The following is a 12,810-nucleotide window of genomic DNA, read 5'->3' as shown; positions in this document are numbered from 1 at the left end:
AACGCTGGAGCCCGTCTGCTGCAGGGGGAGGTGAAGCAGCAGAGGGCGCAGTTGTCACAGGATGTGCCAAGCCACATGCTTTTAATAAATAATACTAATGACTAAACTGAGTGAATGACTCCATGTTACAAAGAGTAAACTGAGAGAATTACTCAATGTTTTAATGACTAACCAGTGTATTCAGACATAATTGTTGAATCAATGATTTTGTGGTGAACGATGGTAACAAACCAAATGAAAGCAAAATTGGATGCTTTGAATGCAAGTTTTAATGAGTTACAAGTGGGATCAGTTTGGTGTTTTGTTTGGAGTTTTGAAAAACCACAACCTGCTGTTGATACTAAAAGTACCAAAGCAACAAAAAAAGATATAATGTAGTGAAAACCACATAGTGTTATTTTAACTTCTGGTTTGTGGGCTTCCTGTTTCTGTTTAACACTTGCCTCTGTTTTTTTTATCCAAGTCTTACATATGCTTTCAAATTCTATTTCTATGTGTGTACCTTTTCCCCACAGTTGTTTTTAGACATCAGCTTGTTGACAGTTTGTTAAACTCATATGTTGCCAAACCAATGTTTTCTTTGCTGTAACTACATTTGATGTGCTGAAAGTGGGTCAGCGTGTTACTGATTTATTTTCTCTGTAATCCTGTCTCATACAGAGTCACTGGTCTGTTTCCATTCCTAACAGGTAGGGATACAACATGAATATCATTAAATGGTGACTGATGACCTCTTCCTTTAACCCCTGTTCTCTCTGTAGGGGACTGATGACCTCTTCCTTTAACCCCTGTTCTCTCTATAGGGGACTGATGACCTCTTCCTTTAACCCCTGTTCTCTCTATAAGGGACTGATGACCTCTTCCTTTAACCCCTGTTCTCTCTATAAGGGACTGATGACCTCTTCCTTTAACCCCTGTTCTCTCTATAAGGGACTGATGACCTCTTCCTTTAACCCCTGTTCTCTCTGTAGGGGACTGATGACCTCTTCCTTTAACCCCTGTTCTCTCTGTAGGGGACTGATGACCTCTTCCTTTAACCCCTGTTCTCTCTATAAGGGACTGATGACCTCTTCCTTTAACCCCTGTTCTCTCTATAAGGGACTGATGACCTCTTCCTTTAACCCCTGTTCTCTCTATAAGGGACTGATGACCTCTTCCTTTAACCCCTGTTCTCTCTGTAGGGGACTGATGACCTCTTCCTTTAACCCCTGTTCTCTCTATAGGGAACTGATGACCTCTTCCTTTAACCCCTGTTCTCTCTGTAGGGGACTGATGACCTCTTCCTTTAACCCCTGTTCTCTCTATAGGGGACTGATGACCTCTTCCTTTAACCCCTGTTCTCTCTATAAGGGACTGATGACCTCTTCCTTTAACCCCTGTTCTCTCTATAAGGGACTGATGACCTCTTCCTTTAACCCCTGTTCTCTCTATAAGGGACTGATGACCTCTTCCTTTAACCCCTGTTCTCTCTGTAGGGGACTGATGACCTCTTCCTTTAACCCCTGTTCTCTCTGTAGGGGACTGATGACCTCTTCCTTTAACCCCTGTTCTCTCTATAAGGGACTGATGACCTCTTCCTTTAACCCCTGTTCTCTCTATAAGGGACTGATGACCTCTTCCTTTAACCCCTGTTCTCTCTATAAGGGACTGATGACCTCTTCCTTTAACCCCTGTTCTCTCTGTAGGGGACTGATGACCTCTTCCTTTAACCCCTGTTCTCTCTATAGGGAACTGATGACCTCTTCCTTTAACCCCTGTTCTCTCTATAAGGGACTGATGACCTCTTCCTTTAACCCCTGTTCTCTCTGTAGGGGACTGATGACCTCTTCCTTTAACCCCTGTTCTCTCTATAAGGGACTGATGACCTCTTCCTTTAACCCCTGTTCTCTCTATAAGGGACTGATGACCTCTTCCTTTAACCCCTGTTCTCTCTATAGGGGACTGATGACCTCTTCCTTTAACCCCTGTTCTCTCTGTAGGGGACTGATGACCTCTTCCTTTAACCCCTGTTCTCTCTGTAGGGGACTGATGACCTCTTCCTTTAACCCCTGTTCTCTCTGTAGGGGACTGATGACCTCTTCCTTTAACCCCTGTTCTCTCTGTAGGGGACTGATGACCTCTTCCTTTAACCCCTGTTCTCTCTGTAGGGGACTGATGACCTCTTCCTTTAACCCCTGTTCTCTCTGTAGGCGACTGTGCTCAGGCAGAGCTCTTCCATTATGAGGCATTATAATCTGTCTCCAGAATCTAACTCCCTTGATATTTTGAGATACCAGACCTGTTTCTTGTTCACAAATTGTTGACTGTGCTCTCATGAAGGAAGACAAAAACAAAAATGTCTCAGAGCCAGTATATGTTAGAGGACAGTTTTGGTGAGACAGTGTTTTTGTCAGGTCATTTTGTGCATTTTGGTGTGTGAAGAGACTTCTTATTGTTTTCTGAGGCTGTGGAAATCTCTCTTACACTTCCCCAGACTTCAGTTCTGGGTTTACCAAAATTCTAGAAGAAAATATTTCTTTATTGTATTGAATCTCAATTTTGATTTTCTCTTGATTATTTCTTTTGTAGCTACTCTTTACATTTACAAAGCCTCCCTGTCATCCATGACTTCTACACCGGACAGTGTCAGAGGAAGACTCCCTGTCATCCATGACCTCTACACCGGACAGTGTCAGAGGAAGACTCCCTGTCATCCATGACCTCTACACCGGACAGTGTCAGAGGAAGACTCCCTGTCATCCATGACCTCTACACCGGACAGTGTCAGAGGAAGACTCCCTGTCATCCATGACCTCTACACCGGACAGTGTCAGAGGAAGACTCCCTGTCATCCATGACCTCTACACCGGACAGTGTCAGAGGGAGACTCCCTGTCATCCATGACCTCTACACCGGACAGTGTCAGAGGGAGAATCCCTGTCATCCATGACCTCTACACCATCTGTCCATGCAGGTTAATACTGATGAACGCAAGGCCACTGAGGCGTTCCTGTGACCTGGTGAATTTCAGGTAGGATTTGATGAGCTTCAGCTACAGTCACTGAAAGAGTAAGACATTCTGAAAGCACTCCACAAATGTGGATACATTTCAGAGAGGTCCCTTTTGTGTATGAACATCAGCCGCTCAAGCAGCGTCATGGTCTTCGATGGCAAGTCAGGCAAGTTCTTCAGTTCCTGTGCAAGCCAAGTCTGAGTGTTCTTTATAGTGTGGAGTCACACTAAGGGACTCACATTGTTCTGTTAGCTCCTCATTTGTGGCTTTGGAAGGTTGACAGCACTCTAAACTTCTCTCCCACATTTTCCAATGTGGAAAATCTAATCTGAAGGGCTGTGGTTGCAGCATCAACAACGACATTGACAATTGTCCCCTCCAGCTTCTGCATGGCATCACTCAAAGGCTCAGCAAATGATTTGTATGAAAAGTGCCACTTTCTGGACCTCAGTCTTTGTTGTTGTAGAAGGGCCTCTTCCAGGCCCGGATTGGCTAATCGGGAGCACCGGGAAAATTCCCGGTGGGCCGGTCTGTTTTTTTGGCCGTGAGGGCCGTTGTTGTCATGGCACTGGGTTGAAATATATGGGTTGAATATATTTTACAGCAGCCCAACTCTTTTTATTTATTATTTTACCGCAGCCCCTCTCTTTTTTTATTTAATATTTACTCGCAGAGTGCAGCCTGCAGGTTAATGATGACGTGATTATCTTTTGACTCCCTGGCCCCGCCCCCGACACGGCACCTTGCAAGTTGGTCACAATAAAAAAGTCAGATAAAAATGGACAGAAAGCGCAAAGGCGGCGCTGGAAAGGCAATAATAAAAAAAAGAAAGCTTTGGAAACTAATGCGGCCAAATGTCCTAAGCTGAGCACATTTTTCCTAAAAATAACTAATGAAGACGTCGAGGCCAGTAAGTAAGCTAACGTTAAGGTAGTTAGGAGCAGTGCAAGATGCTAGCGACCGTGTAAAACAACGTTGTCTGCAAACCACCGTTCATGTATCAAACGTTTTCTTGTAGCTCTTCAGCAGCAGCCGCCTCAAGGCCCTGGCCCAGTAACGTTACCAAGCAGTCATGAGCCCAACACACCAGAATGGGCAGGTACAGGAAGGATTGTCATTCAGAAGAATAGTAATGAAGAGCCCTGCTCAATGAAAAATGCCCTGAGATAATTAATGATACCTGATGATTCAGCAATGAAAGCTTTGTAAAAACGGGATATTTGTGGTGAGAAATAAATGTAAAAAAATTAATTTAGTGTCAGAAACCAAGCCAGGACCCAGTTGTAAAGACACTACTGCTCTCACTGTGAAAGACACAGGTAAGCTGCTGTTGTACCATAGTGTGTGAATAAGCAAACATCACTGAAAAAATGCTTTTCTTACTTAGTATCTTACTTGTTTCCAGTTCAAATATCTAAATATTCGTAATTCCAGGTACGTTTACTAGACAAGTGAAATTGTCTGTTTAGACCCTAGAAACTTTGCTCATGTGAGGGAAAATGGACTCCCCAGCTCAGCTCTGGAAGAGAGTACAGTGTTTCTGTGTGTCCCTTAATGCCAGATTTCTAACTGCCAGAGAGACGATGCACAATAGCAGTCAGACGTGTCGACACCTTTCTGGATCTCATCCTCTCAGCCCCCATAAGTCCCATCTCAGGCTTATCAATTGTTTCCCCTCTTTTGGTCCTTATTGCCAGCTCTTTCCATGTTTCCATGTGGTTTTGGTGTTTTCATGCACTAATCATGTCTCCAGAGTGGAGCCGTGGTCTAAGCACTTACCTCACTGCATCTCTATGGTTGTGGGTTCGAGTCCCGGTCATTCCTCTACTGATTGTGGGGGTCTGGTAAAGCGGTGCATATTGGGTTTACTTTACCCCCATTATTTATAGTGGTGGAACATCCCACATACATACCCAGTAATAATAAAATCATCATTGTTACCTACAATATGGAAACTTAAAACTTAGTTCATATTATGCAAAAATGTCACATATAAACACGTTCCCGCACACACACACACACACACACAAACCAGAAGAATCCTGCTGGGGAGAAGTGGAAGCAAATGGATCTTCATCGTCTAATGTATGAGGAAGGTATATAATACAAAGCCATGTTTTATTTCAGCAACATACAGAATGAAGATAATGACAATTATAATTTGCACATGTAATTGTAATATAATTTTCATTACAAACATAAGGATTTATAACACAGATCCAGGCACTTAATATTTTTGTATTATACATACTTTTACTAGTACTACATATTTTTTAAAGACACGAGAGTAGGAGGGAGAAACTCATTAGAACTGTATGTGGAGGGAGACAGACAGTCAGCCAAGCCGGGATTCGAACCCTGTCACTAAGGGTCATGTGGGGTCAGGAGCTTAGGATGCTAAATCAAACACTGGCACCGCGTGTGCTGTTAAATCAATCATTCATCTCCTTGAACAATAGAGAAGGTACTGTCTTCTATCCTGACAGTTCTGGTGACATCATTAATCAGACTACCTGCAGTTGGACAAGTACAGAAAGGTTGGTTTAGGAACTGGTAGATCAGGGTAAGGTACATCAGGGACATGTAGATGAGGGACAGGTAGATCAGGTACATCAGGGACATGTAGATGAGGTACATCAGGGACATGTAGATGAGGGACAGCTAGATGAGGGACATCAGCGACCAGTGCCGACTAACCTTTTGGGTGCCCTATGCAAAATTTCAGTTTGGGGCCCCTCTCCCCTAACTGTTGAGGCCGCCTAGCAGTCAGAGGCCCTAAGCGACCACTTATGTTGCTTATGCCTGAAGCCGGCCCTGTTAGGGACAAGTAGATCAGGGGCAAGTAGATCAGGGAGCAGAAGCTCATGACTTCAAGTGGGTGGAAAGTCAAACAGGAGACTCAGATTCCAGGAAATGACAGAGAGAACAGCTCCACATCAACGTTGCTGATGTCCATCTTAATGTGGCTGCATTCCTCACTGTTGTGTTGTGAATTGTGTGGTTTAAAATTGTAATGTTGAAATAATATTTTGTATTGTCAAGGCTATCACCTGATATTGGTTGAGTTTTTTGCATTACTGTGTTCAAGGCACTCTTGCAAATGAGACCATGATGAATGAATAAATATCTCAATGGACTACAGCCCTGAATGAATAAAGCTGAATGCAAAAGTTTTGTATTAAAATGGTCTCAATGTAATTCATCATTCTCGGGAAATACCCATCCTCGACTTACTCTTCAGCTAACTTCTTCAGCTCCTCCAGTTTCTTAACCTTCTCCACGTCTCCTGTCTCATTCATCCTCACAATCAGGAAGTCCAGATGTTTAGCAGAGGACAGTGAGATGGTCTTCAAGGCAATTTTCTCCAGATTGATGAGACACTGGTATGATTCCTCCAAAAGTGAGGCCTTTGTGTTTGTGAGCTCCTCCAGTTCCTTCTGAAGTCTGATGAGCACATTCTCTTTCTCCCCAGCACCTTTCTCACTGATGTCATACTTGCGTTTCAACTGTTCATATGTCCTGGTAACCATCCTGGTCTTGAGAACATACCTTACATTTCCCTTGACATGCTTGGTGTAGTGGCATTTATTAGTACACACTGTACAGTGGTTGTCCTTCATCACACTGCACCAGGAGAGATTAGAAACCCACCAGCAGCCTGGATAGTGACAGTTCTCCTCACAGACTGGACAGATGGTCGCTCCTTCAATGAAAAGAAACCAATTCCCTGATGTATCTACTGAGATTTTATCTTTGTAAATTTCCTCAACTTCATATGAGAAATTCATGTTTTCCTCCATTTCATTCTTGTGTTTCTCCAGGGCATTTTGAGTGTCTTTGATTTCCATTTGCTTTCCTTCAATCTCTTTAACCCTCTCCTGTAAGTTGCCAACAACAGCCTCCAACTGTTTGCGTTCTCTCAGAACTTCTTCAGTCATCACCACACTCTTTGTTTCAATGTTATTCAAAAATGTGAAAAACCTTTCCATGGATTTTAATGCTTGATTCCAGGCCTGCTCCTGAAGGTGGTCATAATCCAGACGTTCCTGATATTCCGCATCAAAGGGTTCACATTGACAGTTATTAAACACAAAATGTACAGGAAGATTCTTCTCATTTTGGGCACAGGGAACCTTTGCTGCAGTAATGGCTTTTAGCGCATTCTTTGGGGGATTCCCGTCACAATGTGTCAGAAGAGCCACAATGTTTTTTTCAATATCTTTCCCAAATAAAGATAGAACTGCATCAAAGATGTACTTCTGTCTTTCATTGAGACGATTTATAGTTGATTTCACCACTAAACCCACAGCATCAATTTGATGAATTCCTTTTTCAGACCTGAACAACTCAAGCAATTTTTCGGCGATTATGTTGTCTTTTTGGATTCCTCCTGTGTCTCCAGTGATGAGAGTGTCGATAATGGTGAGAGAGTAGGGGACTCTCCTGCCTTCATATCCAAATACCTCATATACAGTGACTCCTGTAGTTTGACTTTCAGTCTGCTCTCCATTCTCCTGTTCAACAATCTCAAACCAGACTTTGTCCTTCAATTCCACCCCCAGGACATAATTGACCATGGCATTAATCAGAGTGGACTTCCCTGTTCCTGTTTCTCCAACTATCAGAATGGTTTTGTTCACCTTCATGTCATCTCTCTTTCCAAAGGTACATCTTCTGAGTTTATCTTCTTGGTCCAGACTCTCCTTCTCTGTTATTAGCTGGTATCGTGCACGGGGGTGATCTTCCTGTTCCACACTTTCCTTCTCTGTTATTAGTTGACAACGTGCAGGATGTCCTTCAGGGAGAAGTTCACTTAGAATTGTGCCTTTGGTGCCTTTCATTTCTGATGATGGGACCCTAGTCATGGGAAATCAAAGATCACATGTTATTGACCTTTTAGTTTGAATATATCAGAGGAATACAATACAATCCACAATGTATAGATTGGTGTAACTGTTACTTGTTTGTATCAAGTATGATGTACACATCGTTTACCTCTGCTCTACAATTAAGCATATTTTAAATAGAAATGTTTTGGTTTCACATGTAATTTGTGTATGTTTTGAAATTACATTCTCCACTTTAAATACTGTATACATTCATGTTACATTCATAACTTTTTCATGTATTTGTACACATAATATCTGTGCTAAATTGCCACCACATTGATTGATGAAGGTAACACAATTTAACAAATCACACAAACCAATTTTACTTTGAAATTCAATTTGTTTGTGCAAATAAAATGAACATAAATGCGATTTCCTTATGCGGACATAGTTAGTAACACCATGCAGAATGTCTAAAGTTAGAATAAGGTGCACAGAAACAGGTGCAAATGAATAGAAAGTCATTAAAGAGTAAACTGGAAGGATCTAGCCTTCCACATAGATTAGATAATTGGTCGGCTCTTGACCATATGGATATGTGATAACACATCATGACTCAAAGCAGTCATACATACAAGTGTTGATGTGATCACAGTACATGTCTATATAAATATGTAAAATAAAAGACACATTTCTAAGGGATATATTTTGTAACATGGTTATATATGCAGGAGAACAACATACAACCGACCATACTGACCTTTTAGCATCTTTTATGTCATATGAAATAGTTGGTTTGGGTGAATATATTATGAAAGAGTTGTGTGTTGGTCTAAATTCCACCAAGCTAATTACTAAGCCAACTCACCCCAGTTTAAAAGATGATGCTAAATCTTCAATTATTTACTACATTTTGACACATGCAGCACCTAGATTGTTATCAAGCGGTGTGTTACCCTTAGATATTAGTGACCACTGCCCTATTGTTTTAGAGATACCAGAAATCAGAGATCTAAACCGCGCATTGTCACCAAAAGAAATGACAGATATTTTTGGGAACAAAGCTTTTTGCAAGACCTGGCACTAAATAGGCTTGACTACATTTTTGCAATCCCAAATGCTGAACAGGCATTAGAGTATTTCATCAGTATTTTCAACAAAATTGTTCCATATAGAACTATTATGTTAAAAAATAGATCTAACACGTGATTTACTGATGATATTTCTGAAGCTTTACAGAAACTAAATGTGGCATGGCTAAAAGCTAGACAAACCGTGTCTATATCGGACTGGCAAAAGGAAAAATCTGAATACTATGTATATACGTCATCTGATTGTAATGTGAATCCGGCAAAATTCTGGAAAATAATCAAAATGCTAAATAACAATTCTACCACTTCATTAACAAATCAGATAGTATTGGATACTGGGCCCATTACTGATCAAATAAAAAATGTTGATGCACTTAATCACCATTTTATTGCAGCCGCCTCCCTGTTCGAGAGAACTTCTACTGCTATTCATAATGAAAATAATAATGGAATTACTTTCCATCATGTATTTGTGCAGAGAATTATGTTTTTGACCAAAGTTTTTCACTGAAGCCCTTCAATGTTAACGATGTCCATGATGCTTTATTATCAATTGATACCAAGAAAGCAACTGGGGCTGATAAATTTGACACAGATCTGCTGCTTGCTGCTGTACCAGAAATGTCTGAAGCAGTAATGCACATTTTCTATCTAACAACTGAGTCTATCCCTGAAGTATGGAAAACAGCCCATATGTTCCCTCTCCATAAAGGTGATGACACCAGTAAATTAGGTAACTAATCACCCAATCCTCAAATTGTCCTGCCCAGCAAAAATGTTGGAGTCTCTGGTAGTGAAACAGCTGCATGTGTTCTTGGCTGAAACTGTATCCTGAATCAGTATCACTCAGACTTTAAGCCTGGACACAGGACCATTGGAATCATTGTTTTCACTATTGGTACTGTATAGCTATTAGCTAGCCATCTACAGTAATCTCTAATTGAACGTGTTGAATGTAGTGTTGCAATCCTGTTATACCTTGTTTTGAGAACCGTTGAGGTTATTGTAAGATTTATATTTTTCATTTTTCCCCCTTGAAGATTTCAGTTTGTTTTTCAATTGAATTGTTCACATTATAGGTCACATTAAAAGTGGATAAGGTTCTGACATGATTTATCTTTGTCTCATTCTTTTACATCACAAAAACCTGGCATTTTAACAGGGGTGTGTAGACTTTTTATATCCACTGTAAGTACAACATTGCTGCTATATGAGAACTTTGTGAAATGTCTGATGTAAAAAGGGCTTGACAATATTAAATTTGATTGACTGATTAATGTGACTGTTAATTTTCTGCATAAGACTTGTCTGTTTACACTTCTACTGAAAAGACATTGCTCATCACTCCTCCATGATGTCCATGTTTTCAGAGTGGTTGTTTTACAAATTGTCTTTATAGCCTACACTTAGTTAATCCAGTCATTCTATAAGGGAGGATTATGTGCTATCATTAGTATTCTAACACCAAACCATTAGTTCATACTCTTTTGGCCCACTGAGTAACCATTGAGCCGGAATAAAGCATTAATAAAGGATACCTCTCTATTAGGAAATTCTTTTTTTCCCTTTAAGTAAAGTGATGAATTATTCCAACTTAACAATCAATAACTAATGACACATGGGTAGCTACAAAACCCTTAATAACTGATACTTCACCATTAGTTAATTATTTTGTGGCCCCTTAAGTAAAGTGATGAATTATCATACATTAGTAATCACTAACTAACGACATGAGTTCATGTTTTGTCTCAACATGATCAAATGACAGTAGACTCTGTTAATGCATTTGTGAATCATTAATAAAGTAGGGTTTATCATTATTAACCATTCATTTATGTCTTTGTTCATCATCCGTTCATGTTAACTACTGTATTTGTTAATGGTAGTTAATGTTCCCTTATCGGAAAGTGTTACCAGCTAGGCTTGCCTGGTTCCTTTTCTTGTTCTCTTCTTGTGTAAAATGAATATTGTAATAATCATTGAATAATTAATATTTTTACCCTAAACGGATCTGTTATAGAACATGTTCCCTAATACAAATATCTTGGGAAATGGCTATATGTGCATCTTTCTTTTAAAATTCATATTACTGAGTTGGTGAAAAGGCTTAGAATTTGAGTTGGTTTCTTTTATAGGAACAAATCATGTCTGTCTTACCTGCATACACTTGATATTGTTAAGCTACTTTTATGTCAGTGTTTGACAAAAGCGATCTCCTACATTTACATGCATCTGTATTGGTGTTGTAACCTCTGGATGTAGTTCATCATGCTGTCTTGTGCATTATTAAAGTTTGGGACTCCTTGAGCTCCAGGAGGTCCAGACACTATAATGTGTAAACTGTCCAGTTATCTTGCATCTAAATTAATTTGGAGGTCTGGCGGTTATCAAACACAATCCCAAGAGTGGTTAGTGTAGGAGATTCCTCCTTTGAATTCCATGCCCCTCACTCTCGGAGTGAACTACAGAAAGGTATTAGGCTGGAATTTCTGATTTCTAGCAGAACATTTTGATGCAATGATAAATGGTCAAGCTTTCTGTTGAATGTAATTGTTATTCATAATAGTTTTTCATCTGACTAAGTCTGACTCTTCTGTATGAATAAAGACTAATAAAATAGAACAAGCTTTATCAACCAGTAAATTGTATATCTTAATATGTTACACAGCAATGTCCTTGGGTGTTCCATCGGTCCAGACTAATGCCTCTGATAGAGCACAGGGTAGAAACAGGCGAACTGCTCATTCAGTAAAGACTCCCCTCTATCTTTCCTAAATGTTTGTCTAATTAAGCCTAAAAAGTTGATCTTACAGAATGTAAATACTTTTATTGCAGATTCTCTGTTAAGTACGCTTTTAGTCCAGAGAGAGCCTTAATCTGTGTTAGATAAAACAGCCTGGATATTCAAACATTTGCATATTTAATAACATTTGTCACAACAGAGAACTATTTGAATACTCACTTGGACGCCATTATGGTAATTTCGTTGTGTGGTCCACCCAAGATACTGTTGACAAGAGTTGGCAGGATTCAGTTCTTTGAATGGAGAAAATGTAGCCTAGTTTCAATCAAAAACACTTGACATTAGAAAAAGTACAGACACCACATAACAAAAACACACAAATGAAAAAAATTACTTTTCCACCCTGTGTCTCAAAAGACCAGGGCCACATTTATCAAGTGTGTGTAAAAAAAATCCTAAATATGTACTTTTCAGTGGATTTCAGAATGTTTGTACGCACAACTGTTTAATTCACACCAGTAGGAAACCATCATTGATGAATACCACTTGTATATCACCACTTGTATATCAGAGCTCAACCAAGGCTATTTGCAATTTGACACACCCCTAATTAACCATATATGGTCCAATCTATGGCTTTGTTGATGTAGTTGAACTCATTTTGGGATGGTGCTTTTATGGCAATGTGTGTGTCGTCTATAGCCCAGATTGTATTAGGGAATCCATTAAAGGCAAAGAAACATCTTTTTACTTCCACTTGTTATGCCATGGTATATGGAAATTGAATGTAGCTGTTAGTTTACTTGGTGATTGAATCCAAAATTGCGGGCGTCCATCATGAGCCTGTTTTGCCAGTGTTTTGTTTCTGCTCTAGTCTGAAGTTTGTTTTTCCTGAGTTTTCCTGAACACATCCCGAGTCTCCAACCACTTACACCTGCTGCGATCTGCACACCTGGTCCTGATTACCATTCCCTGCACCATATAAGCCACGACCAGACATCCATTCCCTGCCGGATCATTAGCGTAACCAGTATGTTTAGCTCCCGTATCTAGCTGTTAGTTTTGGAAAGTCTTTTGCTGTTTTTGTCTTGTTGCCTGTCGCTAATCTGCCGCCTGTACCTCTGTCTACAGTTACCCACCTGGATTGTCACAACT

The 12,810-nt window shown here is 40.2% G+C and overlaps 1 protein-coding gene across 1 annotated transcript; it reads right to left on the bottom strand.

Annotated features, from left to right (window-relative positions):
* Positions 1-5,217: 5,217 nt before the first annotated feature.
* LOC114828667 lies at positions 5,218-11,981 on the bottom strand. The gene is made up of 2 exons (XM_029122109.2): positions 11,875-11,981; positions 5,218-7,849 (listed from the first exon to the last, which is right to left on the bottom strand). Exons 1-2 carry the CDS (start codon positions 11,883-11,885, stop codon positions 6,223-6,225), a joined length of 1,638 nt encoding a protein of 545 aa, XP_028977942.2. The 5' UTR covers positions 11,886-11,981; the 3' UTR covers positions 5,218-6,222.
* Between the last annotated feature and the right edge of the window lie 829 nt (positions 11,982-12,810).

The sequence above is a fragment of the Esox lucius genome, chromosome 9, assembly GCF_011004845.1.
Source record: "Esox lucius isolate fEsoLuc1 chromosome 9, fEsoLuc1.pri, whole genome shotgun sequence".
In the NCBI taxonomy this organism is placed as follows: Eukaryota; Metazoa; Chordata; class Actinopteri; order Esociformes; family Esocidae; genus Esox; species Esox lucius.
This window is presented reverse-complemented; position numbering and strand designations above follow the sequence as displayed.